General features: G+C 55.7%; 1 protein-coding gene across 4 annotated transcripts; it reads right to left on the bottom strand.

Moving 5' to 3' along the window:
• Nucleotides 1-578: 578 nt before the first annotated feature.
• SARDH (sarcosine dehydrogenase) lies at nucleotides 579-26,257 on the bottom strand. 4 transcript variants are annotated; one of them, XM_074923886.1, is made up of 22 exons: nucleotides 26,117-26,257; nucleotides 25,935-26,046; nucleotides 24,819-25,140; nucleotides 24,050-24,228; nucleotides 23,151-23,330; nucleotides 22,430-22,553; nucleotides 22,172-22,272; nucleotides 20,733-20,837; nucleotides 20,158-20,287; nucleotides 17,873-17,959; nucleotides 17,669-17,759; nucleotides 15,568-15,709; nucleotides 13,849-13,932; nucleotides 12,779-12,892; nucleotides 12,102-12,240; nucleotides 11,392-11,505; nucleotides 9,718-9,865; nucleotides 9,281-9,374; nucleotides 4,205-4,367; nucleotides 3,710-3,878; nucleotides 3,135-3,270; nucleotides 579-1,051 (listed from the first exon to the last, which is right to left on the bottom strand). In XM_074923886.1, exons 3-22 carry the CDS (start codon nucleotides 25,132-25,134, stop codon nucleotides 926-928), a joined length of 2,742 nt encoding a protein of 913 aa, XP_074779987.1. In that variant the 5' UTR covers nucleotides 25,135-25,140; nucleotides 25,935-26,046; nucleotides 26,117-26,257; the 3' UTR covers nucleotides 579-925. The 4 variants fall into 4 exon arrangements, with proteins under 4 accessions (XP_074779987.1, XP_074779989.1, XP_074779988.1 ...); XM_074923888.1 differs by having other exon boundaries at nucleotides 25,935-26,043; nucleotides 26,117-26,231; XM_074923887.1 differs by having other exon boundaries at nucleotides 25,935-26,068; nucleotides 26,117-26,201.
• Nucleotides 26,258-27,592: the final 1,335 nt, after the last annotated feature.

Here is a 27,592-nt window from a genome sequence, read left to right as displayed (position 1 = left end):
CCTTCCACACAGCCATTGCACGCCGAGGCAGTGCTTGAGCACCAGGAACAAACTCAAAGCAGGCATTGAACATTTCCCACCCCAGGGCTGATTTTTTTAAAGGGGCCAAGGTACCAATTACCGCTGAAGGCAACAGAAGTGGATGCTTAAACTCCCTCTGACCTCTGGAGGCACCACTTTTGCCAAAGTGGGACCTGCAGCTCTGGCTGTGACCAGGGCGAGATGGGATGAAGGGACAAACCTGTGCTTGCAGAGATATGGAAAACGTGCCTGGAAACCCCCTGGGTAACGCCAACAATTTCACGGTGGAGAAGAACCCTTCAGTGGGCAGAGCATCCACGGCATGAGCCCAGGCCTCCTGCCCCTTCCTTCCATGGCCCCCAGGAGTGCTCCCACCCCAGCACCGGGTCCCCAGGGCACAGCCAGGATGAGGTGACACCCACAGGGCAGGGACAGGGGCAGCAAGGGACCAGAGAGACAGCAGGTTCGGAGGCTACAGCTGTATTACCAGCAGAGTTAGTTAAAAAAATTCATTTCCAAGCAGTGTGAAACTACATTTTGGGGGAAAGGGCTCCCAGCAAAGTCAAAAATTGAAACTACTTTATTTTCAGTCAAGCAAAACACTGTTTTCAGGCCAATTAACCCATGGAAAAGAATTATTGCTGTAGTGGTACTGCTTCATTTAGAAAACAGAGCAATAAAATCGTTGGACTTTTTGGAATCTCTTCCTCCTCTTCCCCTCTAATTTGACCCAAATTTTCTTGATGAGTTCGCTGCAGGCACTTGCCTGGCTCTCCCAGCAGACCCTGGAGCCAGCTGGGGCATCCAGGGGTCAGGAATTCCGCTGGCAGCTCCTAATGGCATCTTCCCTCTCCCCATCCTGGCGTCTGCAGCACCCGCCCGCCGGCCCCGCGCTGCCGCACTCTCAGTAAAAGCCCTTCACTCGCTTGTTGTCCGGGTCGAACGGGGACTTGGTGTGTGCTCGGGCAGGGTAGGTCACTCCCATCCTCTCCAGCTGGTAGCTGCCGTTCTTCACAAAATCCAGTGAGACCTGCAAGTTAGAGCTGTGGTGAAAACCCTGTTTGGTGCTGTGAGGCACCAGTGGGGCACCAGCCCCCTGCCAGCACCCCAGTTCCATCGCTGGGCAAGCTCCCACCTCAACCCCACAGATCTGCCTTCCACAGAAAACCCAGCACTGCCATCCCAGGAAGATACAGAGAAAGAAGGAAAATAGATTTTTAAAAGCACTCAGCTAAAAAAAAAAAATAAAAAGGATGCAGTATTTCATTTTTTTTGAGGTTGAATGTTGTTGTTTTTTTCCTGTGGATTTTTTCAGTAGCACCCAGTGCGAGGTGCACGTACAGCCGGGCTGTGGGAGCTCATTGCCAGAGGGGCCAGAGCAACCAGGCTGGGTGGGGGGATGGCACAGGCGAACGGGGTCTGTCCTGGCTGCAGGAGGGGACCGCGGTGGCAGCCAGGATGTCACCACTCGGCATGAGGAGCGTGAGCTGTCCCCTCCACCCACGGGGCTCACCCAGTGCCAGCGGCTGAGACACCCCGGTGTAGGGAAGGGCTGGGAGCTCTCGATGTTGGTGTGTTTTTAACACCTGGAAATTGTCAGTGATTCAGCTACAAACAGATTTTTTGTTTCTCTTCTCTCCACTTCACCCCCTGTACCTCTTCTGCTCCTCTGACATCCCCATCCTGCACCCCGCTTCCCAGAGCTGGGGAGGGTTGCACCCCATCACTGAAGGGCCGTATCCAGGGGAAGGAAACAAAAAGGCCACACGCAACACGGCTGGGCACCCCACTGCCAGGGAGCTGCAAAGAGGGGGGTTCGCTGCCCTTCTCCAAGGGCTTGGGGTTGGTGTGGGGTCTGGGTCCAGCACCAAGCCCCGGATAGGGATGGTATGGGGCAGGGTCGCGGTGCATGTCCCCTGAGCCACCTCCCCTCACTGAACAGCAAAGCTCCCCCCTCTTTCCACCGTATCTGCCCAAACCAAGCAGGAGTTATCCCAGGGAGCAGGGAGACGAGGGCTGCACGTTAACAAGTGCCTCTTCCTGGCTGCAGCCACACAAAAGAGCTGGCAGGGCTGGGGACCCCACGGCGTGACCACCCGCCCGCACTGCCTCTCCCCACCGTTGCCATTTCGGCCCCCGCGAAGCCCAGCAGGCAGCTGCCTGCTGCCAGCCCTGTGGCAGAGCTTTCCCTGCCGCGGGTGGGGGAGCGGGGAGAGCGGCGTGATGGATGCACCCTGCGGGGAGGCACTCAGCACCGCGCTGCCGCATCGGTGCCTCGCCGGAGGCAGGAGGGGACCATCTCCCTGCCACCTCCATCCTGCTGCCTCCCTCGCGCTGCCGGGGGCAGACGGGGGCAGGCGGGAGAGTGAGATGTAACAGGGAGGAGAGACAGACAGAGAGAGAATGGGGAAGGGGAAAAGGAAAGGAAGATCCGGGGGGAACATTCACCGTGGGGAGAAAAGGTGGGTCCTGGGGGCTGAGGGGGCAACTGGAACACCAAACCACTGGGCTTGGGAGTCTTGCGCTGATGCAGGATCAAAAGTCAAGGTAAGCAAGAGGGCAAAAGCATGAGCCTATGCGCTGCTCTTGGTTTGCAACAGGGAGGGTCCCTGGGGATGTCATCCACAGCCCTCTGTCCCCACACGGGTTCCCTGGCCTCTGCCTACAGCACGCTGCTTAATGAGGGCATCTGATTTACTATCCAGGAGTCTCCCAGGGTTAATTAAGAGCCTGCTGTGCTCCTATTGGCCGTTGCTTCCTATAACATAAGTTAATTCACTGCTGCAATTAAATACTCAGTTGCAATTAACAGCCAAGGCAGTGCTTGAGCCAGAGAGCATCGCTGGGGCCCCACAGAGCGACAGCCGGTGAGACCAACCTCACCACCAAGCCGTGGCATCCCTCACCCTCCAGCCTCCACCGCGGGGAGAGCTTGGGGGGGACTGCCCCTTCCTGCTCCCCAGACGACAGCAGGCTTGAAATGAGCTTATGCATACGGCTTCAAATTCAAGCAAGCATCACGCTCCTCCCCTGGCAAGTCCCCGCTGCAGGAAAGGAGGCACAGCTGTCCCTGTCTCCGGGGGGGCTGGGGGTGGCAGGGGGTCTGCACTCACCGGCCCCCCCGCAGGGTCTCGGATGTAACCGTAGGCGATGGTTTTGTCGATGGCAAATCCGAAGTCTGCCCGACGGATGTGGCCGACCACCTCGCCATCCCGCCAGACCGCCTCCAGGCCGAACATGGGCACCTTCCTGCAAGGTGAAGGCAGAGCTGCCGTCAGCAAAGCCCCACGTCGAGACCCCACGATGGGAGAGGGGCCTGGGGGGGCCGGACCCCAGCTCTGCCCCGGGCCAGCCCATGTGCCAGGGCTCCTGCTGCCCACATGTTCATTAACGTCCCAGGTGTCGGCAAAGCCCCTGCAGCCTGATTTACAAAACCTCCCGCTGCTCCGGGCGAAACAAGAAACACTCCCTGTCACACCGCTTCCACCTCCCATTAAACATCCAGCTGGGAATTTGCAGTGGGATTTAAATTAGAGACGGAATTAGAGCATGGAAAACAGCTGAGCCGCCTCGCAACTGAGCTCCACGTGGGTGCCCGGGCGTAGGGGTGCCTGGGGGGGCTGAGGGTGGTCGTCCCGGGGCGGCCGCCGGCGCGCGGTGCTGCGCGGAGCCCGGCAGTGGTACTCACTCCTCAGTGGTGAAGCAGACGAGGCGGCGGAAGATGCCCTTGGCTTTCTGAGCCTCCACAGCCTCCCGGCCCAGGAAGGGGATGCTGGACTTGAGCTTGCAGGTGAAAGCTAAGCCTGCTTCTAGCGGGGTATCGTCGGGGCGCAGGTCTGCGTGCCAGTGCCTGTACCCTGCAGAAAGCAAGCGTGGGTCGCCCAGACTCCCCCTGCCATGCAGCAAGCCTGAGGTGAGCAGCATCAGGAGACCAACCATCACCCCTGCCTCTTGGACAACCCTGTTGCCTTCGATTCACTTACTCCTGGACAAAGCACCCTCACGATGAGCCCAGATTGGGGAAGTCTCAGCAAGGAGCACTGGGGCCAGTAGCATCTCTGCCAGTAGCTTCCAGACCTCCAGTCACACTAACCTGCCCTTGAAGCTGGGAAAAACTCATTTGCCCTGGGTCCCCTGGCTGGAGGAAAAGCAACAAAGTGCTGCTGTAAGGGAAGCAAGAAACCTTTCTCGATGCTGAGGCTGTCGATGGCTCTGTAGCCGGCGTTGGTAATGCCGTGCCGGGCACCCGCCTGCATCACCGCCTGGTAAACCTTCACGCAGTCTGTCCTGGGCACGTGCAGCTCCCAGCCCATCTCGCCAACGAACGACAACCTCATGGCACGGACCTGTGAAATGTAAGAGGCCAAACAGCCCTGAGGACAGAGCCAGGCTGTGAGCGCGGGAGAGGCCACGGAGCCACCCATTGCCACGATGGGGCGAAACCCAGGAACCTTGTGCAGACACCCTGCTTTGGTGGAAGGCCTTTCTTTGTTCTCCCCAGTGCAGGAAGCCAGAGTCAGACTGAATTTCTCATCTCTGGCCAGCCTAAGCTTGGCACCTCAAACCCACGGGTCCCCGGTGCCCCTCCGTCCCCAGCTACCGGCAGCGCCCAGGAGGGACGGGCAGCGAGCAGAGCCCGCTGGCTTCAGCATCCCCCGGCCACCCATCCCCGGGCTGCCGCTGGGGTTAGATGATGCTCCGGCTCCAGCTGAGCTTTTGTCTCCCTCTGCTGATCCATGGACGCTAGAAGAAAGCCCACAGGCACCCCCAGCCTTGCATCTCCCCACATCAGGCGGGGAAGCCGGTCCCCAGCAGGACTGTCCTGCTTTGGGGCGCTTTATGGCTGCTGTCCCCAGGAATGTCCCCCCTTGGGATGTGCTCCCATGGCACAGGCACCCAAAGGCCTCACGCTCCCGGGCAGGGGCTGAGCCTGGCATCCCAACCCGCTCCCCGCTCACCCCAGGGGGATGCTCAGGTTTTCCCCCAGCAGAGGTTGCACCCCAAAACGTTACTCTCGGCGGCCAAATTAGCTCCACACCGACTGCAGGAAGCTCCAAAGAGGAACGAGCAGATCAGCACAGGGAACTCGGTGCTTCTCAGGGGAAGCCTCACCCTCGGAGCTATGCCTGCCTGTGCTCCCTCCCGCGGGCACAGACCTCCCGGCTGTGCTGGGACTGCTCTGGCCGTGTCCCCCCTGCTTCTCACCCAGGCAGGCTTGCCTGCACCCTCCTCTTGTCCCTACTAAAACAGTCTGCATTCCCAAAGCTTCCCAGGCTGGTTGGGGCCACCCCAGCTCAGGCACCTTCCCTGAAGACACCCCTTGAGTCTGAGCTGCATTTCCCTCTGCTTCATCCCTTTGGATTTTTCCACTTCCTCCCCCACAAACACCCCTCTGGCTCATCCCTTTGGATGCACAATCAACTGCAAATGCATACCCCGCTTTGGGAGAGAGATTAACTCCCGAGTTTCAAGCCAGATTGTGATCTGCAGTTTTAATAAAGCAGTTCTCAGCTAGGAAGAGACTTCCAGGCTGGCTCTGTTGGCCAGGCACTCTCCGCTGGCTCTGGATGTCGTTGGGGCAGAAGCTGCATCTTGCCATTTGCTGAGCTCTTACTACAACCAGGAGCTGTGCTCTCTAATCCCGGGTGTAAGCAACAACAGACAACAGCAGCTGCTGCCCAAAACAGGCAGCAACAGCCACGAGAAGTACCAAAGGGGTGCCCGGGCTCCCCGCTGAAAGAATAGCTAGTGAGCAATGGCTGAGAACCCAAATCCATCCTTATTTCACCCAGTACCCTCGTGCTCTACCAGCACTGCAAAAATAACATCCTCAAGCAGAGTTTAAGGCAGTTTTTAAGACGCCTTAAGCTTTACACTAGAAGTGGAGAGGAGGAAGGAGTGCCATGGGTATTGGGAATTTATTTTGAGCCTCCTCACAAGAAGCCGTGCTGGGGAGACATCCTTCAGTCCCCGCCACAGCCCCACAGCGAAGCACAAAGGCTGACAATTGCTTTTTGAGGTGCGCAGACACAAGGGGCGCGGAGAAGCTTTTCACTCCACACAAAGGTGTCACCTAATTAGGGAACAGCCAGAGATCAAGCCACTGCAGTCAGCTACCATCTCCATCCAGGCAGGAGATGCTCTGGGGATTGAGAGGCAACTGCCTGGCTCATTAACCCTGCCTGCAACTCAGCAGTCAGCGCTGCAGCTAAAGTGCACTTTACTTTCAGGAGCAAGTTACTCCTGGGAGAAACCTCCCCTCAAACCACCCCTGGTCCAGGGGAGCGAGCATCCTGGTAAGAGCAGGGAGGCAAAGCAGCGCACCCCAGAAAACAGGTTATCCTCAGGAAAACTGGGGTGCCAGTCATTAGCTCTGCCCAGACAGGGGTTGGGGGCTCACCCATGAGTGCGTACCCCAGGCAGGGGTGTGCATCCCACCACGGAGGCCAGGGGGGATGTCAAGGGCTGGGCTCAGCCCCTCCTGCCAGCTTTCTGCTGAATTCCCCTAGGAACAGGTTTTTCTGTTAGATTTCAACTGGAGCTATGAAATAGCATCAATTCCTGGGTCTTCAAGCAGCAGTTCAAAAGCATTTTAAGTATTCTCGAAAATGAAAACCTGAACTTTACCCTGTATCCAGCAGTGAAATTCAAAGGGGGACCTTTCTCTGCTGTTCAGTACAATGAGGAACGCTATATATAAACTCACAAACCAATCAGTAATATCCAGAATCATTAACTCTGCTGGAAGTCTCCTTTCATTCCAGCCGATTTTGTTCAACTACTGAGTTAATGCATGAAAATCTCAGCGATAACTTTTGAAAGATGTTGGGTTCAGTTTAATCCCCCCTGGAAGGTGATAATATCAGTGAAGGCTTCAGCCTGCTGTCCTGAGAAACCCTCCTACTCTAATTTTGGTGTGGGATGGAGACCCCTCTCTCATTGTGTGGCAGGGGGCTGATGGAGACCTCCTGAAGGGTGGCCCTGGCAGCAGGCAGAGTGACCCCCACAGCCCACAGCCCTTAGGCAGGAAAGCATTTTTTTCCTACAATCAGGCCATTTACACCCAAAAGAAGCCACAAAATTTCTAGCACCTATTTCTTCCACACAGGACCGGATTATTTTTTGTCAACTTGAAGCGAAATGTTCTTGAAAACAGGAACATTTATACACATTTCCCAAGGGATAAGAAGATTATTACGAGATGTTATCAGCTTGCCACAGGCGTGACAGGGGAGGGCGTGGGGAGGGTTATAACTCACTGGTGGAGACTAAAATGCAACGTGTTGGACAACCTGCAACAATGGATTGGGTTTTGGGCCCCCCATGCCCCTGTGCCCTCACCCCCCCCCCCCCAAGGGACACTGGACACACCATGGGGTTTTGGCACCCAGAGCACAGGGAACACTGATGGTGATGGTCTGGAGGATTAATCCGAGTTGGGCAAAATCTGTGGCTTAGTTAAACCACCCTAAATCCTGGCTAGGCTCCTGCGCACAAATCAAGCAGCCTTAATTTGATTTAGCAGCAATCCCTTCAGCAGCCAGCTGCATTCGAATTAAAGCCACTTTAATTGTGAATGAAAAGTGGCCACACGCGGCTTAACCCAACTGCACCAGTAGCCAGCCTGTCTCCAGCTCCCTGTTTTCCTGCTGCCTTTTACAAGATTCACCACTGGACCTTCACCCAGTTCGTCTCCCATCAGACACCGGGCTGAGAGCCAGAGCAAACGCTTGGCTCCTCTGGATGTGAGAGGGATGCCCTGGGACCGCTGCCTGCCCAGATTTCCCAGGGGAAGGATGGGGTACAAACTCGACCCTCTCTTCCAAAGTGGCATTTTTGCAACAGAGGGAATATTTAAACATCAGTAAGAAGCTTCTGAGGCAGAGCTTCTCCTGCAAACCTTGCAAAAGCTTTTCCCTAAAACTTGTCAGCAGCAGGTTTTCCCAGAATGTTTCTCTTTTGACAAAACAACACTTCATGGTCACCAACTCTTCTATTTAGGGTGTTTCAAGCAGGCTAAATCAGCAGCTTCACACATGACAAAACTCCCCAGAGACCTGCTATCACCCCCTTTCCCCAGGGATAACTTCAGACCATGTTGATCTCCGCTGGGCAAGGCGGGGGAAGAGATTTAAGGCACTTTTCTCACTGCCTCGCACCAGGCGAGACAGAGGAGTCCAACCAGACAGCGCTGTGAGACCTCACCACAAACCCCGGGGACTGATTCACCTCTTTGCAGCACCGCCGCCGACACCAAACCGCTTTTAGGCTGAGCCTTCCTTCCTCAACACCTCCCAGCGATGCCACACAACGTGTTAAACCCATCGCTGCGGGTCCTGGCAGAGGTGCTGGGCTGCCAGTCTGGGCAAGGTGCATCTCCCACGGCTTGCTGAGGGCTGTCACACTCAGGACAGCACGCACGTGCCTGCCCCGTGCTCTGCAGGCAGTGCAGGCAAAGCCAGCTCACTTCTGTCTGCAAAACACCTCACGGGCGCTGCCCCCCTCCCCAGGCAATGGGTGGTGGGGGCAGGAGCTGGGCAGCACCCCCCACCCATGACTCCCCCCCCAAGGCACCCAAGCCGGGCAGCGGTGCTGGTTTCCACCATCACGCCAAAGGGCTCCTCATCCCCTCGCTCCGATACCGAGGGGCTTAGCCCGAGGTGTTAGCATGGAGCGTTACCTTTTCTGCGCTTTTCTTGCATAACTGCTGATGTGAGCCCTGAAGTCTGGGCAAGTGCAGGATGATCTGCGCTCGTACAGAAAGCTTAAGGTTGTCAGACTTCTCCTGTGATCAAATACAGAGGCTCCAGAGTCTGCTCAGCCCTTACCGCCAGTACTTGACGTGCTTTACATCAAAACATCCCTATTTTTTTTAATGAGTAGAGGGAAATGGAAAGTGTCTAGAATGTCAGATAATCTCTTTATCATCAGCGCTCACCCCTAATCCATCGGAGGCACGTCTTGTTCCTCTGACATCACTGCAAAGCCGTAAGTCGCCATGTCCCTTCCCCAAGCTCAGCCCAGGCTACACCACCACTGGGTGGGCTGGGAGACCTGGCAGACCATCGAAGAGGAAAACACCCTTCTCCCACCCTATTTTTTGGCCTTTCCCATCAAAAATACCCCAACAAAGCTGCCCACTGCAGCAATGTGGAGGCAGACGGGATCCCTAGCAGAGGACGCTCAGCTGCACAGGCTGTGGGCAGTTGCCCCAGTGAACAAACCTCCCTGGAGAGCTGGAGGGCTGGCCCTGTCCTACCGTGCATCCTGCGACCGTGGTGAGTTTGTGGGTGGAGAAGGGGAAAGCTTCGTTGCTGAGGTCGGTGTCGAGCACTTCTTGGAGGACGATGCGGCTGTGGGGAAACAGCAAAGCAGCCGCGGTGAAAGGACGTAGCTTTGCCAGCCTGCTCGGACTATCACTAAAACTTGCCTTCTTGTCTTGTTGGCAAGACAGACCTCTCTCTCCAAACGGGAGCTGACGTGGGTAACATGCCACATTGTGAGAGCCTCGAAAGAAACGCCAGTTCCCCAGCAAACGGAGCATCGCTCCAGGCAGATCATTGCCTGCTGCCGTGCAGCAATCCTGATCCCAGCACCCGGCATCCCTCCCTCCCTCCCTGTATCCCTTCCTCCACCTCTCCAAGGGCCAGGCATCAGGGTGCAAGGAGGGGGCTGCAACGTTCTCGCCACACTCACCTCAGGGGGCCCTGGATGCTCATCATGCCCAGCTCCTCCGAGCAGTCGAGGAGTTTGCACTGGAGCTTCATGTCCTGCAGCACGGCGGTGATGTGCGACCAGTTGTGCTGAGCCACGGCCCCGCCGATAGCCAGGTAGTAGCCATCCCCTGGAAGACACCCCCCGGCACCCTCTCAGGCTCGAGAGCGTCAGGCTGGGGGCCATGCCCAGCTCAGCTCAGGGCTGGTTTTGCTCTCCAGAGGCTGAGCTGCCGCCTGGAGCCTCTTCAGCTTTCACAGCCCATGGGGGGGACCACCAAGAAAAGTGGTGGGGTTAAATAGTGCTGGGGCAAGGGAGGGCGTTGGGGCTCTGCTAACATCCACACTGCCTTTTGTGGGGCTCGGCACAATGAAAACCAAGTGACCATTAAAACCTGAAAGAAGAAAAGGTAAAAAAAGCTGTTTGAGGCCTGGAGGTACCTGTGCGTGCGTGAGCATCGCAGGACGAGAAAAAACCCTCTTTGTCCCTTGAGACCAACAGCAAAAGCATCTGCTCTTTCGTCCCAGTACAGAGTGGATGCCAAAGTGAGAGGGAGCTGGGAACTACAGGTGGGAGCAGGGAGGGCTGCAGCGACCGGGCCATAGCCAGTGCAGGGGCTGCTCTGTATACCAGGAGGAATTTCATCTCGTCAGTAATCCTGGGTGGAAAAATCCCCAGGGATGGAGTTTGATAGCTGATTAATATGTAATCAATCTTCCCTCTGTCTTTCCTGCCACTACAAAATTGCTCTCTGATAATCTGTCATAACGATAATAAGTGAAGCCACCTACTGTAATTGGAAAAATAGACTTTGCTGCGATTAAACTCCTCCATCGCCCGACAAACCCTGCAGCTCTGCCAGCCACATGCCATCACCCTTCTGCCTCCCGTGAGCCCCCCGGACGAGAGGGATCTGGGATTGTGTCACGGGGAGGGAAGAGCTCAGTGGCACCCAACCACGCCAGGGCGAAGGGGCCGAGATGGCCCCCACAACCCCCACCCGGGCTGGCGCTGGGGGCTGCGCCCGCTGCAGGGCTGGTCCCTTCCCAGCACCAGCTCCGAGGGTGACGCTGCGTGGGGACGGGGCTCCGAGGGCACAGGCCACCGAGTGCAAACCTCCCGTCTGGTGGCAGCGCCGGCACTCGGCAGCGAGGCCGGAGACCAGCTCGGTGTCATTCTCCTAATGCCGTTTCTGCCCTCTGGGCTGACTGCTCTGCTCCCTTTCAATTCCTCTTTAATGCAGCTGATAAGGACCTGGGGAGAGGTCAGAGCCGCCAGCCGGGGCTGGACAAACCCAATAATGCTGATGAGCAGTGCAGGGCCCCGGGGACAAGGGGGATAATTGGGTTATAGGGACAGAGGGAGGGAGGTGGAAAAAGCCAGGTGGCTGCCATTAAGTAAATGCAATCACCCCCATGCCTGTGGCCCCTCGAGCGAGGTGGGGATGGAGATGCTGGCAGGCCTCAGACTGAACCTGCTGCCACGGCTTTCTGGGACTGGAAAGATCTTTGTGTGCACTGCCACAGCTAAAGAAAGGCAGCAGGAGAGGCTGGGAGCTGAACTGCAGGAGGGTAAACCCAGCCAGCGATCCCCCCAGCCCCTCGGCGGCTGCAGAAACGTGCCCGACTCCAGCATCCCTGTGCTCAGGGCTTTTACCTTCAAAGGCGGGGGCCAGGGGGGAGGCTGGCTCCCCGGGGCTGATCCGGCTGACGGTCAGGTCGCTCTCCACGCCGCCCCGCTTGTTCAGCATGCAGGTGTACACGGTCGAGCCTGGGGGAAGGAGTCGGCACCGATGCCCATCAGCCAGCCCTGGCACACAGCCCCAGACCTGGCGGGTGGGTAGCAGGAAAATCTGTCCTCATCATGACATCAGTTGCCTGGGTACGTCCTGACCAACCCTGGATGTCCCAGCACCAGGAGGAGCAGGGGAGCGATGCTTTTCCCCCTTGAGATCTGTGCGAGGAGCTGAAGCTGCATCCTCAGAAATGCCATAAGCTGTCTCCCAGCCCCAGAGAAGGAGACAGCTTCTCCCTGCGCAAACAGCAGCTGGCAAGGGTTGTGCTTGATTTACTCCCGTACCCACCACGTCTCCAGCTGTGAGCCACAGCTGGAGCCAGAGGGACAGACCCCCCCCTCTCTCCCCCCAGCTCAGAGCATGTTTGTCCCAGTGCGAATGAGAGCAGAAGCCAGCCTCGGGTGAGGACAAGGGAGCTCTCGCACACTCCCAATACCCTCTGCAAAAGCAGCATTTAAAAGAAAAGCAGTTTGGGTTCCCCCCTGGTTCATTTTGGTATAAGATGTGATTTCCCAGGGCAGTGCTCAGCAGAGGCAGCGTGCAGCCAAAAATAAGGGGGCTGAGCCCCTACCTGGTGCTTTGCTCACATCGGCAGTAAACAGCCAGTTCGCTGCTTTTGTTGCTTCAGGCCCAACCAGGTAGAATTTCCCAAAATAAGACATGTCGAAGAGAGCCAGGGCATTCCTGCACGTTAAGCATTCACTCTTGATCTGCAATTAAAGCAAAGACACGGCTGATGCTGAGCCATATTCTCACTCCACAAAAGCAAGAACACATGAAAACTGTTTATGTAATGGGAAACAATACCAGGACACTCGCCTGGTGCCTTTAAAGGCTTCAAAACACCCCTGAAAAATCAGGTATTAAATGAAGCAAGCCTGACAGGCCTCCCTGTGTGCTCAGTCCCATTCCTTACCTCACTAACACAGTGACAGTTATCAATAATAGTTAAATTTTATCAAATTGGGTTCTTCCCCCAAGCTAGTCTCAACTCTTTCATTTAGGAAAGAAGCAGTAAAATTCCCGTGGCCTCTTTGCTGAGGTTTCTGAGCACGGGCCACACATTTCTCTTAATCTTTTTGGAACATTTTTTCCCAGTTTTGGGCAAAGCTCGCTGCTTCCCCTCCCTCTGAGCCTCACCAAATCCACCCAAAGTGGTGCTGTGGCACAGGCTCTGCTGCCTCTAACCCTCCCACCTCCAGATGTGCCCAGGGGTTTTGGCCAGGGGGGGCTGCTCCCCACACTCACAATGTGATGGTGGGGGGGGAAGTCAAAGGTGTACTCGCTCCCCAGCAGCTGGTTGTAGGTGTAGTCCCTGTGGCGCTCACGGCCGTACGCACCGTAGTAGTCGTAATCCAGGACCTGAGGGGGATGGAGGAGGATGGGGTCAGTGAGGAAGACAGCGTGAGGCTGAAGCCAAAGGGCAACTCCCCGTCCCATTCACCCCATGTCAGGAGAGGAGAGGGTCTGTGCAGGACCTGGCTGTGATGATGTGTCCCCTCCCTGCCATCCCTGCCCGCAGTGATGTGTCCCCTCCCTGCCATCCCTGCCCGCAGTGATGTGTCCCCTCCCCGCCATCCCTGCCCGCAGTGATGTGTTCCCTCCCCACCATCCCTGCCCGCAGTGATGTGTTCCCTCCCCACCATCCCTGCCCGCAGTGATGTGTCCCCTTCCTGGCATCCCTGCCCGCAGTGATGTGTCCCCTCCCTGGCATCCCTGCCCGCAGTGATGTGTTCCCTCCCCACCATCCCTGCCCGCAGTGATGTGTCCCCTCCCTGGCATCCCTGCCCGCAGTGATGTGTTCCCTCCCCACCATCCCTGCCCGCAGTGATGTGTCCCCTCCCTGGCATCCCTGCCCGCAGTGATGTGTTCCCTCCCCACCATCCCTGCCCGCAGTGATGTGTCCCCTCCCTGGCATCCCTGCCCGCAGTGATGTGTCCCCTCCCTGGCATCCCTGCCCGCAGTGATGTGTCCCCTCCCTGCCATCGCTGCCCGCAGTGATGTGTCCCCTCCCTGGCATCCCTGCCTGCTGCTCTTCAATATATAGAAATGAGATGGGTGCCTCTCATCTGGGGGCGTTGCAGGCAGACACTGCCTGTTGCAGAGGGACGGGCAGACAGACTCACACAACATGCACACACAGATCTCCCCCTTACCGCTGAATTAAAGCCCAACAGCTTTTATGGACCGGTTTTGGGGACACGCAACTGCCTGCAGCATGTCGCACACCCTGCGCACGCAGGATTCATCCTACGCTCGCCGGGCACAGCCGCTGTGCTCCGGGCTGAACACCCCCCTGAAACGTGTGCTGTGCTTACCGGGGCTGCCCCCCCAGGGCTGAACCAGCCCGGCCTCTCCCAGCCATGCCGCTCCTGGAAAACACAGCCCTGGCGCAGCAGCTCCTACACAAGCAAAGCCAGAGAAATGGGAACAAATGGTTAAAAAAAAAAAAAAAAGCACCTTATCACTGCTTTTTGAGCAGCGCCCAGGCTGCCCTCCTCGAGTACATGCTCAAGACCTGACTTGTGGCCCCTTGGCTATCAGCAGCCAAAATCAGCTCTGCAGTTTGTCTTTTAAAACAGTGGCAAACCCCAGCTGCCTGCAAATTGCCTGATATTTTTGTCCCCCCGAGAAAGATATTTGCCTCAGCAGCAGCCGACGGGCAGGAGTCTGAAAGCCCAGCTGTGCACCCCACCAAAGCCTGCGCTACGGTGCACGAATTACTGACCGAGAAATGTTAAATCCAGAGAGCAAGATTCCCCCCGATGTTTACAACAGTAATTATATAATAACATTTAAGATTTATACGGCAACCTGCTCATTCCTCCTCTGTGCTCTCGGGAAAATCTCTCTGCACGCAATTAATTAGGGATCCATTAAGATATTTTTGTTTGGTGCCTCTGTTCGGAAAAGAATAGATTTTGTTGAACATTTCAGAAATGATTCAGTGCCTATTTATAAAACACAGCACATGTTCTGGAGCTGCATGTATAAATACCAGGCTGTCAGTCAAATGGGCATCACTTATTAGACATGCTATTAAAAAATAAACTGCATCCTCGGTGACAGAAAACAACTGAGATGTCAACCCAGCACTGGGGGACAGTGGGGAGAGATGTCTGTCTTGCTGCTCTGCTCTCCATCAGAAGAGGAATGGTGTGATACGAACTAGCGACAAGCAGAAATGGGCTTGAAAAATGTGGCTGCTCCTTGCTGGCACTGGGGCTGATGGTGATGGGGAGGAACGAGGCACCGGCCCCAGGTCACCCCGAGAATCTCAGGAGCGGTGGGTGATTTTGGGGGCTCTGAGCCGCAGTTGCTGCAATGCTGATGCAGCGAACCACTGGAAACTATTTTCTTTTTCTCAAGTGCTGCATCCTGAAAGCATTTACCTATGGAGGTTTGTGCAAGGAAACAGCTGGCGAAGGTGGGAGCAGGGAGGAGACCTGGCTGGCAGCTCCAGGGAGCAAAACCCGTGGGGAATTAGGGGGTGCTGGCAAAACACTCCACAGAGGCACAGCTGCTCCCCACTCTTCCCACACCCCAGCCTCGCTCTGCATTGTGAGACACTGTTTTGGGGAGGAAAAGCTGCTGCTGAGCTGCAAGTGAGGCATGGTGAGGGGTGGGCAGGAGATCACCACGGGCATCCAGCATCCTACAGCCCCTGCAACTGCCCCCGAGTCGGACTGACAGTGAATGAAATAAGCCTCTGAGCTCCCCTGTCCACTTTGCCTTGCCCAGCAACCATCACCAGGCTCTTAAGCCATATCTGCTAAGTTAAATATTATGGGAATGCTTGGCACCTCTGCCATTAAATGTCCATGTCCCCAGCAGCCTCACAGTGTGCACCTGGCAAGCTTTGGGATTCAGCAGGGATCCTCCCAGGATGGATGGATGGGAGCACGGATGCAGCACGCTGCTTTGGAGAGTGATATGGCTGCAGCCACTCCTTGCCACCTCTCTTTTGCTGCAAGGATGCTGCAAGGATCTCCCATAGCTTCTTGCACTGCAGCCCGGGTCGGGGTGCGCATCCTCACCTCGTGCAGGGGGTCCTTCCTCATGTTGCGTCCCGCCAGCGGCTCGTCATGGGGGAAGACGACGGAGTAGTTCTTGGCGTAGGACTCGTGGCTCCGCTCCCGGATCCAGCGGTTGTTGTCAGTGAGGGAGTGGTGAAACCTCCTGGAAGGCAGGGAGAGGGCAGCGTCCAGATGAGCCCACCAGCTCATGGGCTGCCTCTTCCCCTTAGGCATGGGTGTCTTGGCCAGACCCAGATGTGGATGCAGCTGTTGTGGTGTAAAATTGCTATTCCTGCACCCGTTTCATGGGTTGGAGAGCAGAGGAACCAAGCAGGGCCTGGTGCTGGCCAAGCTGCATCACTGCCCATCAGTGCTGGGTGCTTGCCGCAGCCCCCCCAAGCTCCCCAGCCCTGCTCCAGGCACATCTACCCCAGAGCAACTGGGAGCAGAATACAACCCTATGAGTGGGAAATAAATAAAAAAAAGAGGAGAATTGAGATTAATTCTGCGCTGCTTCAGCGTGGGGCTGGTCTCAGAGCCTGCCTTGCCCACAGCCCAGGTTTAAACCCAGCCCTGAGGAGGGAAAGAGCCCTGGACATTCCTTACATTTTTCATCCAATTCTCCCTAGGCTGAAATATAAATAAAACCCGAAGCATTTTAAATTTATTTGACATATTTTCAACCTTTAAACAGAAAATCTCCTTGAAGGAATGTGCCCGTTCAGCACACGCTTGGGTTGTTATTACTAGAGACTATAACTCAGGGCCAGCATCCCTGGGTGCCAGTGACACCTTTCTCAGGACTGGAGAAAGGGAGACAGCAGGGGAAAGGCAAGACTAAGTGTCATTTATAGGACATTTTAAAACAATACTTTCAGCTTCCCTCCCTGCTGCCTGGGTGCCAGGGAGAGGCAGGGCACTGGGGCCAAGCCCTGCAAGCAATGCAAACAATGCTCCCCAAAAGCAGCCGTGGGCTGGCTGTGAGGGCAGCTGCCTCTTCTGCCAGCACAGGACAGGCAGCAGGTGACACATGGCATGTCACCAGCATCCGTCTGCCCCGTCAGCCCCAGCCCCTTCACTAACATGCTGAATTTTTGACAGCAGTAAAGAGGAGCAACAGCTGCCAGATGAAATATTTACAAGCGAGTGTTTGGAGAGGATAAATATTTAAATGTGAAGAAAAGGGAGTTATTTAAAGAGTAATCACCACCAAAAGGAAAAAAAAAAAAAAAAAAAAAAAAAAGGGATTGGCACCAGTTTGATGACAGGGCAGACAGGATACAGGGGATGCTCAGGTAAGACAGATGCAAGGGCTGGAAACCCCCTGGCCACTGTCTGAGCAGGGCAGGGGTCCCACCACGGCACAGGTTAGCCCCACGATGGCTGTGGCTGTGCCAACCCCCCCGTGTCCAGCTGGGCAGCAGTGCCCGCCCAGCCCGGGGCTTTCTCCTTCCCAGGCTTGGCCCATCGCTGGCCTGGCTGCAGGAGGCACCATCTCTGACTCCCCTCTCCTCCCAGCCTGAGTCAAGAGGGCGTTTACCAGCTTTGCCACTACAGCAACGTGATTTTAAAAGCTTTGTCCCTGACAAGGTGGTTGCTGTCGTTAGCAGCCCTATAAGAAAGCCCAAACCCAATCAAATATAATCGAGCAAGTCAAAAGCAATTACAGAGCCAACATCTGCACAGTCAAAACTCCCAGCCCATGTTGTGCTGCAGATCGGGAGGAAAGCTAATGTTTCTCATGTTGAAATCATCACCCCCGATTATTAATTTAGAGGATTAGGCACAGCACTAATTGAACAACAAGAAAACCGAAATGTAATTACCCTGTCCTTTCCCATCACCACAGTCTCCTCATGTCTGATGGAAACTGTTTGCGTAGAAGCAGAATGAGGAAAATAAGATAAACCCCACGTGTAAATTCATTAAAGCCATTGAGCGTAATTGATTCTAGCTCCTTGGAGGGACACAGGCTGTGGCACAGATGCTGCCCGGACACCCGCCCCCAGTGCCAACATCCAGCCCTGTCTCAAAACCCATCCCCAGGCACCACCCAAGGCCAAGGGCTATTGGCGCAGGAGCCCACAGCCCGCGGGGAGCTGGGGCAGCCGGGGTCACTTGCCTGATGTCATAGCCGTACATGTCCTTCTCTGGCCGCCCGTGGATGATCCAGTGAGCCAGCTCCCTCCCGCAGCCGCCTCCCAGCATCATCCCTGGAGGAAGAGGTGAGGACCCGGAGGAGACCAGGGGGCCGAGCACGGCTGCGGGTGCTGGGCTCTGCCCAGGACACGACACCCGAGGTGTGATCCCTTCGGGTCTCTCTTACCAGCACTGTTGAAGCCACAGCCAAGGAAGAAACCTCGGACTTCTGGGGCTTCCCCCATGAGTGGCTTGTGGTCGGCTGTGAATGACTCTGCAAGACAGAGAGGGGGATGTGCCAGCAAGGTCAGGACAGGCGTTTTGGGGACACATCATGCACTTTAGGAGCAAGGGTCCTACAGCTTCCCGTGTCAGCCTCAGCCTGCTCCTGCTCCCAGAGAAGTCGATGGGGCCGGAGTTGGACTAACACCAAACACTTCCCAGCATTTCACCTTGGGCATCCTTGACCTGCACCTCTCCAACAGCATCCAGGCAGCAGAGACCACAGGGAATGGCTGCCCTGGTACTGGGATGCCCAGCATCACACTGGGGTCTTGTGCAGGCTCCCAAAGCAAATATATATATACATATATTCACTTCAGAAGCTTGCATGAGTACAGATATGCACACACACACACAGATGCACATCACACTGCTGGTGGCAGAGGCAGGTGCTGGTGGCACAAGGCAGTTCCTTTGCAGCCCTGAGTGATGCACAGTCCATCCCTGCACCGTCGAGACCCCGGGGTCAGGTTAACTGTGCCCTCTGCACCCCCAGGGAGCTTGGCAGCACAGGCTGCACGCCAGCACTGCGAGGGGAGGACCTCCGTGCTTGGGTTTAGACTGAAAATTTGTGAAGTAGAATGAATCTCCAGCCAGGAGATACCCGAGGTGCTGCGGTGGCTGAAGCAGCCTCTTGCTTCAGCCTGATCCCCCAGTCATGGGGGCTGCACCGACCTGCTTGTTGCCTCTTCAACATCCGGGCCATATTTCATTATGATGCCTATGTTTCACCTTCCTCGATTTCTGCTGGGAAATTTCATGAATTTAAGCTACTCTATTCAGCTGAGGAATTGCTGGTGATGTCGCACAAGGCTCCTGTGCTAACGATGCCTCATGCTGCCAGGTCCTGCTCCCCACAGGGCTGTTAACCAGTCTGTGCAAATCCCCACGACGGAGAACAGAGCAGGACACCCTGGCAGAGCTGTGCAATCCTCCTCCCCGTTTTATGGTTCACCCATCCGTGTGAGAGAGAGAACACAGAGTTCAGTCTGGTCCTTCCCCCGCCCAGCAGTGCCCAGCTTGTTTCCCCAAGATCTCTGTGCTCAGGAGAAGGGGAGAGAGTCAGAAGATTATTTCATGCCAATATCCCCATGCCAATACGCCAGGCTACAAGTTCATGGACTTAATGGAGCAACACCCAAAGCACATCAGCCCTGCTGACTTTGCACTGGGATGGATGCTGAACCTTGACCCACTCCGCTGCAGGGTTGGATCAGCAGCCAGGGCAGAAACAGCTTAAACCACCCCAATTCAGTCTGCTTTCATCCCCTGTGCCTGAAAAACAGCACAGTAGCTGTTCTGGTGGTAAAATATTTACCATGCAGCAGAAGGGACAAGTGTTTGCTATTTGCTTCAGCCCAGAGACACTCAGCTGTCGCAAGCAAACCAGCTGATGGTTTAAATCAAGAAATAGAAAAGGAGGAGTGCTGACCCTTTGGAAATTACATTGCTCTACTACAAATACAGAGCATGTATCTATAAGAAGCCAGCTCCCCAGCAGAGGCCACCAGCTCTGCTTAAACTGCAGTTTAATCAAACCCGCCGTACCCAGGCCAAGGCCTCCACCTTGTACATGTCATGTTTTATCTGCTCTGCCCTACTTTCCCCTTGTACAGCAACACTGCTCCCTCCCAAGGGCCTCGATGGTTTCCCTTTAAGTGCTTCAGCAAAAAGGGATTTTTTTTTATTTTTTTTTTTTTTTTTTTAGCAGGGGGTGGATTTCAAGGCCAAACCAAGTGTGCAGGGCTCAGGTTTGATGGGTGGCATCACCTCCAGCTGCCACCACTGTGATGCTATGGCCTTTAACTCCACACCAGACAGCCTGGGATGTAAATCTACAGTCATCGGCCCAGAAGCAAGGAGTAAAAATATAACACTTGGTAAAACAATGGCCACTGCTTGAAAAAAATCTGCCCCTTAATTCCCAGTCCGGTGGCTACAACGTGGGCTGTAAATCTGTACTAACCATGCCCAGTTTGGACCAAGGCAATAAACTCCCCAGCTATTTCTCCACCTAGGCTAAGCCTGGGATGCCACCCCTCGGAAGACAACACCACTGCAGCCAGATCACAGCTGCTTTCTCTGCGTTCAGTTTTTTCTTCTCCCCAGGACATGAAGTTTCCCCTTGTCTCCCTCCAGCAAGATTCTTGGAGGAATCCAGCCACCACCATACCACTGCAGTCGCATTACCTGGTCCACAAACAGTGGATTTAATGCCTGTTTTCTCCAGCACCGGTACTCTGTTGACGGCACCTTCGATGTGTTGCGTGAAAACATCCCAGTCCAGATCAAAGAGACCAAAAGCAAATTTTTCAGATACCTGAAGGTAGAAAACAGGAATTGGGACACAAAATAAGAGTATAGCTGAAGGCTTAAGAATTTCTCAGCTCTGACAGCGTAGGAGGCTGTAGGAAATAGAGGCTACTTTGTAGTTTCTTTGGGTTTTCATGACCAGCCCAGACAATCCAAAGTTCTGGGGCAGAGCCTGAATTAAAAGCCCTGCACCTGAATAAAGGGATGATGCAGCAGGGCAGGGACTGTGGGGTGGCCTCTAAATCCCCCCAGCCCAGCCTTTTCATCTCATTTCTGTTGTCTCTACATCTCGTTTCTATGCCACAGACAGACCCAAAGGGAAGATGCTTTCCTGTGCCTTGGTACCCGCAGGAGATAGGGGCTGAGGCGTTCACATCTGTGCCCCCCCACTCCGAGGTGGGTTCCCTGGAAAACTGCCTCGTTCTCCCAGAAAACCTCCCGGCACGGCTCACCTCCTCCCAGAAGATGGGGTTTGACTCATATCCACCCACGGAAAGGGCATCGCCTTGGAGACGGAGATACACCGAGGCGTCGTGATCGCGAACGTTCGGCATGTTCTGAAAAATGGGGAGGGGGAGCGGAGGGGTGAGAGGGGGCCAGGAGCCACGGGGAGACCCTGACATCACCTCAGCAAGGCTCAGTGGGATGAGCTGGGGGTCTGAGGTGACCCACCGAGGATGGGAGCAGCAGTGGCTCCGTGGATGTTCCCACAGCCCTGAACTTCGGGTGCCTGCGTACCCCAAGAGGAAGGCCCCCAGGTCAGCTCCAGCAAACCTGCCCAAACCACGGGCAAAGCGGCTTGTGCAGGCAGCGATGCTGCGGGCAGCGTGCCCGTTCACCAGGCACCCAAGCTGGAAGCCAAGTCTTGCACAAACCCTGCCTAATTTAGCAGCTGGCAGACTGGCAATCCTCGCCTCTCCGGCGAGGGCCCAGGCAGCACCGGGGATGCTCAGGAGGAGCAGGAGCAGGCGCTGCGGTTGATCCCAGCTTGGAAAGCATCACTCCTCCGCCACCCACCTCTGCAGGAGGAGGCAACAGCACGACACGCGGGCAGCAGTGCGCAAAGAATGAGGGATTTGTTCTCGTGAATAATGGATAGAGAAACATGTAGATAGCATGGAAGCATTGGTGTAGGGCCTACCGCATTTAATGTTGACAAATGGAATTAAGTGCACTGAACAGGAGGCACCAGGGTCTGCAAGCTACAGGCTCTTCTCTGAAAAGTCTCCTCCCCGTGTTTGTACAGCACAGTGGAGTTACCAGGATATACATGTAATCATGGACACCAGCACATTTAAAATGAGGCACCTCGGACTGAAGAGTCAGAGGCTGTCAGTGGGATGGAAACTAAATAACGTGTCACCCTCAAAGCCCTGGCACCTGAGTGAATGAAGTCTTCGACTCCTGAACAATTCTCCACAGCCAGATGGCAGGAACAGATTTCTTGGGAGAGTTTAGAAACGCTTGGAGAGCTACACCTCTGCCTGTTGGGGATTGGAGCTTGTTCAGAAAGTCTTTGGCATCTTTATTAATGCTGCTATCAGACACCAAACACATCACAGACCCTATAATAATTCTACCAAGATTAAAAAAAATAAAAAGAAAATTATCCTGCTAGTCATAACATCATTAAATATTAAATATGACTCTATCAAAGGTAGTCTGATAGTCCTGCTAGGGGGAGAAGCTGCTGGATGTGCAATTCCCTGGGTGCAGAGCCAGACTTGGCAGCCCAAGCTTGTGCTGAAGGCAGGAATGCTGGGGGGGGTGTCCCGCAGGTCTGGGGGTCCCAGGGGGTTCTTTCCCACCTCCCCCTGCTGCGTGCAGGAGGGCAGGAACCAGCGCTGCCTTCCAGGGCTGAGGAGCCGATCTGCAGCCGTGCGGGACTGACCTGAATGCCCTCAATGCGCTCGGTCACCACGTAGGCATGATGCATGGCCACCAGCGGCACGTGCACGCCGGCCAGCTGGCCCAGGGCTCGAGCCCACACACCTGCGGAGAGAGCAGCCCCATGCTGAGCACCCCTCCAACCTCCATGCTCTGGGGGTGACAGTCAGACAGGGGGCACAAAGACTGATGCAAAGCCACCCCCTGCCCCACAGCCACAGCCCCAGTCCCCCCCTTCCCCGCCATCCTTTGCGCCCCGTACCCGCACAGTTCACCACGCAGGGAGTCTGGATGGTCCCGTGAGCCGTCTCCACTGCATACACCCTCTTCACCCCAAAATCGTCAGCTCTGACCTGGATGCCGGTGACTGGGCAGTTCTCGATGATCTGGTGGCAGAGGAAGGGCAGCAGAGTCACGGCAGGGTCGCAAGGGCAGGGGGATGACCCAGCTTGCCTGACATCTACCCCCAAGTCCGGGCAAGGTGAGTTTAAGCAGTGGTCTGGCATGGGCCATCTCCCCTCCCCAACAGCTATTACTGTTAGTGCTGATAACAACACACCCCTTCCCAGCTGCAGACTTTACACCACCGCTCTGGGCACCTGCAGTTGCAGAGGATGTTTATTATTTACACACACAACTCACCAAGGATGGGCTGGTAGTCGCTGCCTTGAGGGACAGACTGTGTTACCTGACCCTAAAACCTCTGCTCTCCTGAAAAACCTGTCTTGGGCACTGCCTCATCTTGCTCCTAAAGACCTTTTTTTCATCCTGTATTTTCCCCAGGCCTCATGGTTCCTGCCAGCTTTGTTGCTGTGACCCAAGCAGGTGTCAAAGCTGAACAGCACAACACCCTTCTCGGGCAAAGACCTAACGCTGCAGGACCAACTCTGCTCCGATGGGAAAGAAGATGCTGGGGAAGGCAGAGGATGAAATCTCCTCCTAGAGTCAACAGGCACTAATTAGTAACTCCTAATTAGAACTACCGTAGCGCCTCTGGCAGTTGCTGCTCTGGCAAGTGTTGAGCAGGTACCAGCTGGGTCCATGGTGCCGTCCTTGGGGACATACAGCGTGCCGTACAGGTCGTCGATGTTCATCAGCGGGTACAGGTCCTTGGTCTGTGCCGGCGTCAGGACGTAGGACTCCACACCGTACACCTTCCCCAGCTGCCAGTGGGACAGAAAAACCAGGAACTCAAGCAGGCAACAAAAGCTTTGTTCATCACTTGCTGCTGGAGGAGGAGGAGACCCCCAGGACATGTCTGTCTCCCACATAAGACAACTGCTGCCCCAGTGCAAGGCCTAAATCCAGCACAGGGTGGGGTGGTCTGCACAGGTTTCAGGGAATATGGTGCCATATTTGCATGCAACCTGCCTGTGCAGCTGGAAGAATGATGCTGCCACTCTTCTACAACTGGAAAAAGGATGCTACCACTATCTGAAAGGGCAAAAATCCATGGTTGGATTTTACTTGGCCTACTTTGCCAGCACTTAGCCTCACTTCAGCAGCCTTAGGGAAGCCAGAAGGCTGCTCTGGAAACGTAACCCAGACCATTGCAGCTCTTGGGGTAGGACGACAGGGAGTGACCGGCCGTTTGGAGACCCGGGGGCTCTGCAGCCCTGGGAACCTGGAAGGGTTCAAGGCCAGGTTGGGCTTTGAGCAACCTGGTCTAGTGGAAGGTGTCCCTGCCTCGGGCAGTGGGGTTGGAACTAGGTGATCTTCCAACACAAGGTTGGAAGGTCCCTTCCAACCCTTCCACAATCCCTTCCAACCCAAACCATTTGATGATTTTATGACCCCCAGCGCTGCTCTGGTGGACAGGAGGTTAAACACCACCTCCTGCAGCCCACCCGGCCAGAGGACACAGCGAGGGGCTTCTCCCTACCGACATGAGCCTCTGGTACTCATCGAGGCGTTGCTTGTTGGAGGCGATGAAGAGCCCCCCGTTCTCCACCCAGCCCGTGTGCAGCCCCGTCTCCGCCGGCAGCTCCCGGCTGACCACGTCCCGCGTGTGCGCCAGCAGCTCCACCTCCACGTCGCTGGGACGCAGCTGCCACAGCAGACCTGGGTGAGGGGGGACACACACACAGCCCACAGGTGGGACAGGGGGCTCCGCCACTCCTCCATCACCCGAAGTGGGATGAAGAGGGGGCCCCACAGTCCCACGCGTGTCACCCTGTGGGGGCTCTTGCTCCATCTCGTGGCGACCTGCGAGTGCTACAAATCATCGATTTCTATTTTCCTTCAGTATTAAATGAATGGGAAAAAAAGGGTTTCCAGAGCAGACTACCCCAGAAGAGACAAAACCCAAAAAAGCTTATTGAATTAACCTCTTCAAGCTCTCCATTCCCTACCAAAGAAAATAGGCTTAAAGAAGAAAAAAATAAAATGTAGAAATTAACATTTTCCTCTGGCTACTCAAAGCTTACTTAAAAAAGTCAATTTGGGGGATGTTTTCTTAACAAAAGTTATGCCAAAAGGAAAACCAGAAACACTGAAATTCTCCACATTTAAAGCCAAAACTCTCCACCACCTCTGGAGACAGCCTATGCAATGGATCCACCCCACGGACACCAGCACATCCCAAACCGTGGGCATCCCCGTGCCCACCTCTCCCACCCCGGGGAGCACCGGCGCTGTGCCCACTGCCTCACCGGCCGTGTGCCAAGTGGTGCCTGAGGTCAGGCGGTCCCTCTCCAGCAGCACGACGCTGGTGACACCCTGCTTGGCCAGGTGGTAGGTGGTCTGGCAGCCCAGGCTTCCCCCCCCAACCACCACCACCTCGGCTGAGGGTGGCAGGGGCTGGCTGGGCTCCCTGCTCCCGGAGCCTTCCTCCTTCAGTGTCTTCTGATACGGGACGCTCTTCTTAGCCGTGGGGCCCGTCACGCTGCTGAAGGGCCGGGGGCTTCTCCAAGGGGGTGGCAGGTGGCATCGGGTGGCCGCTCGCAAGAAGCAGCTCACGTAAGACATCTCCACCTGCAAATCCCCAAAACACCTCGCTGGCACGGGGAGGGGACCCCCACCAGCCCAGCTGCTCGCCATCATTTCAGTGGTAGCAGCATCTCTGGGTGCTGTGCGAGGGGCTGAGCAGCAGGAGCGAGCCCTGGGCACGTCCCTGAGTGGGCTGTGGGACCCTCTTCCAGCAGGGAAATGGGATCCCAGTTGCCCATGAGTGTGGCTCCCAAACACCCTTCAGAGGGGCCCCGCTTAAAAAAGGGACTTGGAAATGCACAGGGCATGGCAACGCCGGGGCTTGCTCACGCCTGCAGAAATAATTTTTTTTCCCCCTCCCTCGTATTGAGGCGGTTTGGCCACAATGGAGGTGCCAGCTTTGCTCCCCATCAAGAGGGAGGTGCACGGCTGCTCGAGGGGGACAGGGACAGATCCTGCCTGCAGACACCCCAGCCCCTGTGCACAGGGCTCCTGCCCAGGGCCATAGCTTGTAGTTTGCTCTGGGTGCAGAATTTTGGGTGCACAAGCACCCAAAGGTGCTTGTGGGGTCTCGCAGGCCAGCGCTAGCCCCTTCCCATGCAAGCCACAGGCTGTGGCCAGGGGCTGCCCCCACATCTCACCCCACTGAAAAACCCCCGCCACCGCTTGCTGCCACGCGGCCTCCAAAGCACCCGCCGTCCCCCCGCAGCCCAGCCAAGCTGCACACTCCCGCTCGGGAAATCCCACGACACCCGGAGCGCTTCCTCGGACAGCCCACGGCAGGTTCCCACCGCCCGCAGCCGCCGCTCGCCGCGTTCCACTCGCTGGGCTCCACTCACCGCCGAGGCTCACTCCGGGCTGGCTGTCCCTGCCGCGATGGCCGTGGGGCCCCTGCCTTCCTCCGATGCTCTTCTCCTCCTCTTCCGCGCACGGCCGTCCCTTCGGCCCCTGCTGCAAAAAACATTAACCAGCACTGGAGGCAAACTGAGTCAGCCCAGGCGGCTGGGAAATAGGGCCTTACCTCCCTCTTACTCCTTCTTGTGACTCTGCTGCTTCTCAACAAAGAAGAAAAGTCAGGCAGAGCTGAGAAATTTAAAACAGAGAGGAAAATGCTGCTTTTCTCCCCGGCTCAGCGCCCGGCAGAGAACAAACAGCCCAGCTGGGGCCAGCGGGAACTCGCAGCCTCCTGGGCTCGCTCGGTGCTGGCTGGAGCTGTCAGCTGGATGCCAGAAAGCAAACACGGCCAGGAAAGGCACCATCTGACCCTCCTGCTGGAGTTCCCAGCAGTTACATTTTCAGAGCAGAATTAAAATAAATTTACACATTTCCCAAGCCAGACCCGAGAGCCCAAAGCAAAGGTGGGAACGTAAAATTTAATTTAGAGGGGGTGGGAAAATAAGCGTTTGATTTAGATCTCCAAACCCAAAGGTTTATGGTTCCTCCTGCCCAGGACTCACCTCTGAAATTAGGGCCTGTTTGGGCAGGATACACAGGCAGCTCAAGTTCTTTAAAGACACTCTGAGGGGTCTGATTCCCGTATCTCAGAGACACAGAGATCAGGGTGCAGCCAGCAGGGTCTGGCCGGCGGCTGGTCGGGTCGGCTCCAAGATGCATTTTGGTCCCTGCAGTGTCCCCCAGGCACCATCAGCCACCCATGGCCCCGTGGAGCCCCAGGCAGCCCAGGGACAGTGTTTTGGGGGGCTTTTAGCATTAAACAGCACCGTGACCCCAGGAAGTGCCCCCCCCGCTGCTCCCCACCGCCTCATGCTTCTGCTCTCGCATGCTGAACACACTGTGGTACCCAGTCTGCATCCAAATTTCCTCCAGTTCAGGAAGGGTTTGGATAGAAGGAGAGGGGTGTTTGTTCCAGCATTAGCCCCTGTTTCAGGCAGCATTTCTCTCAAAGATAAAATCAGTTTCTAAGTTTTAAAGAGAGCGCCCAAATTCCTCCAGAATCCTCCACGGACTAATTGCTCAGAGCAACCACAGAGATGCAAACAAGTCTAAACTCCTGTTTACAGTGGGGTGTTACTGTTTGACAGGCCAGAACCATTTCATCAGCATGTACTAATTATAAATATGACCTTTGGGTTAGACCAGACCTGAAACAAGACAAGCCTAAGTATGCATTCGGCAGCCTGAGCCGTTCACCAAGCTCAGGGTGGACAGTGGATAGAGTTGTGGTGACCTCAGTCCCTCCAAGCCCCGGGACCCTGATACAGCTCCAGAGCAGGAATAAGAGTGGTTATTTTTTGTGATGGTCAGTCCAATGTAGAGGGAGTCTAAACCAGTTCCATCTTTTCCCTATAATTCTTAGATTAATTATAAAATTAAGGAGCATAGCGGTTTGCATGAGCCAGCTGGAGTTTCTAGGTCACAGAAAACATTGTGGCTAATACAGGAATGAACTAGTCAGGCATGCTGCAAAACTGCAGCTGATCACTGCATGCACCAGCTGCAAGCGTGTGCCATCACAATCCTCCTCACCAGAGCCCAC

The sequence above is a fragment of the Athene noctua genome, chromosome 20 (genome assembly GCF_965140245.1).
Source record: "Athene noctua chromosome 20, bAthNoc1.hap1.1, whole genome shotgun sequence".
Taxonomy (NCBI): Eukaryota; Metazoa; Chordata; class Aves; order Strigiformes; family Strigidae; genus Athene; species Athene noctua.
Note: the sequence above shows the minus strand (reverse complement) of the source record. Positions and strands in the feature narration are given on the sequence as shown.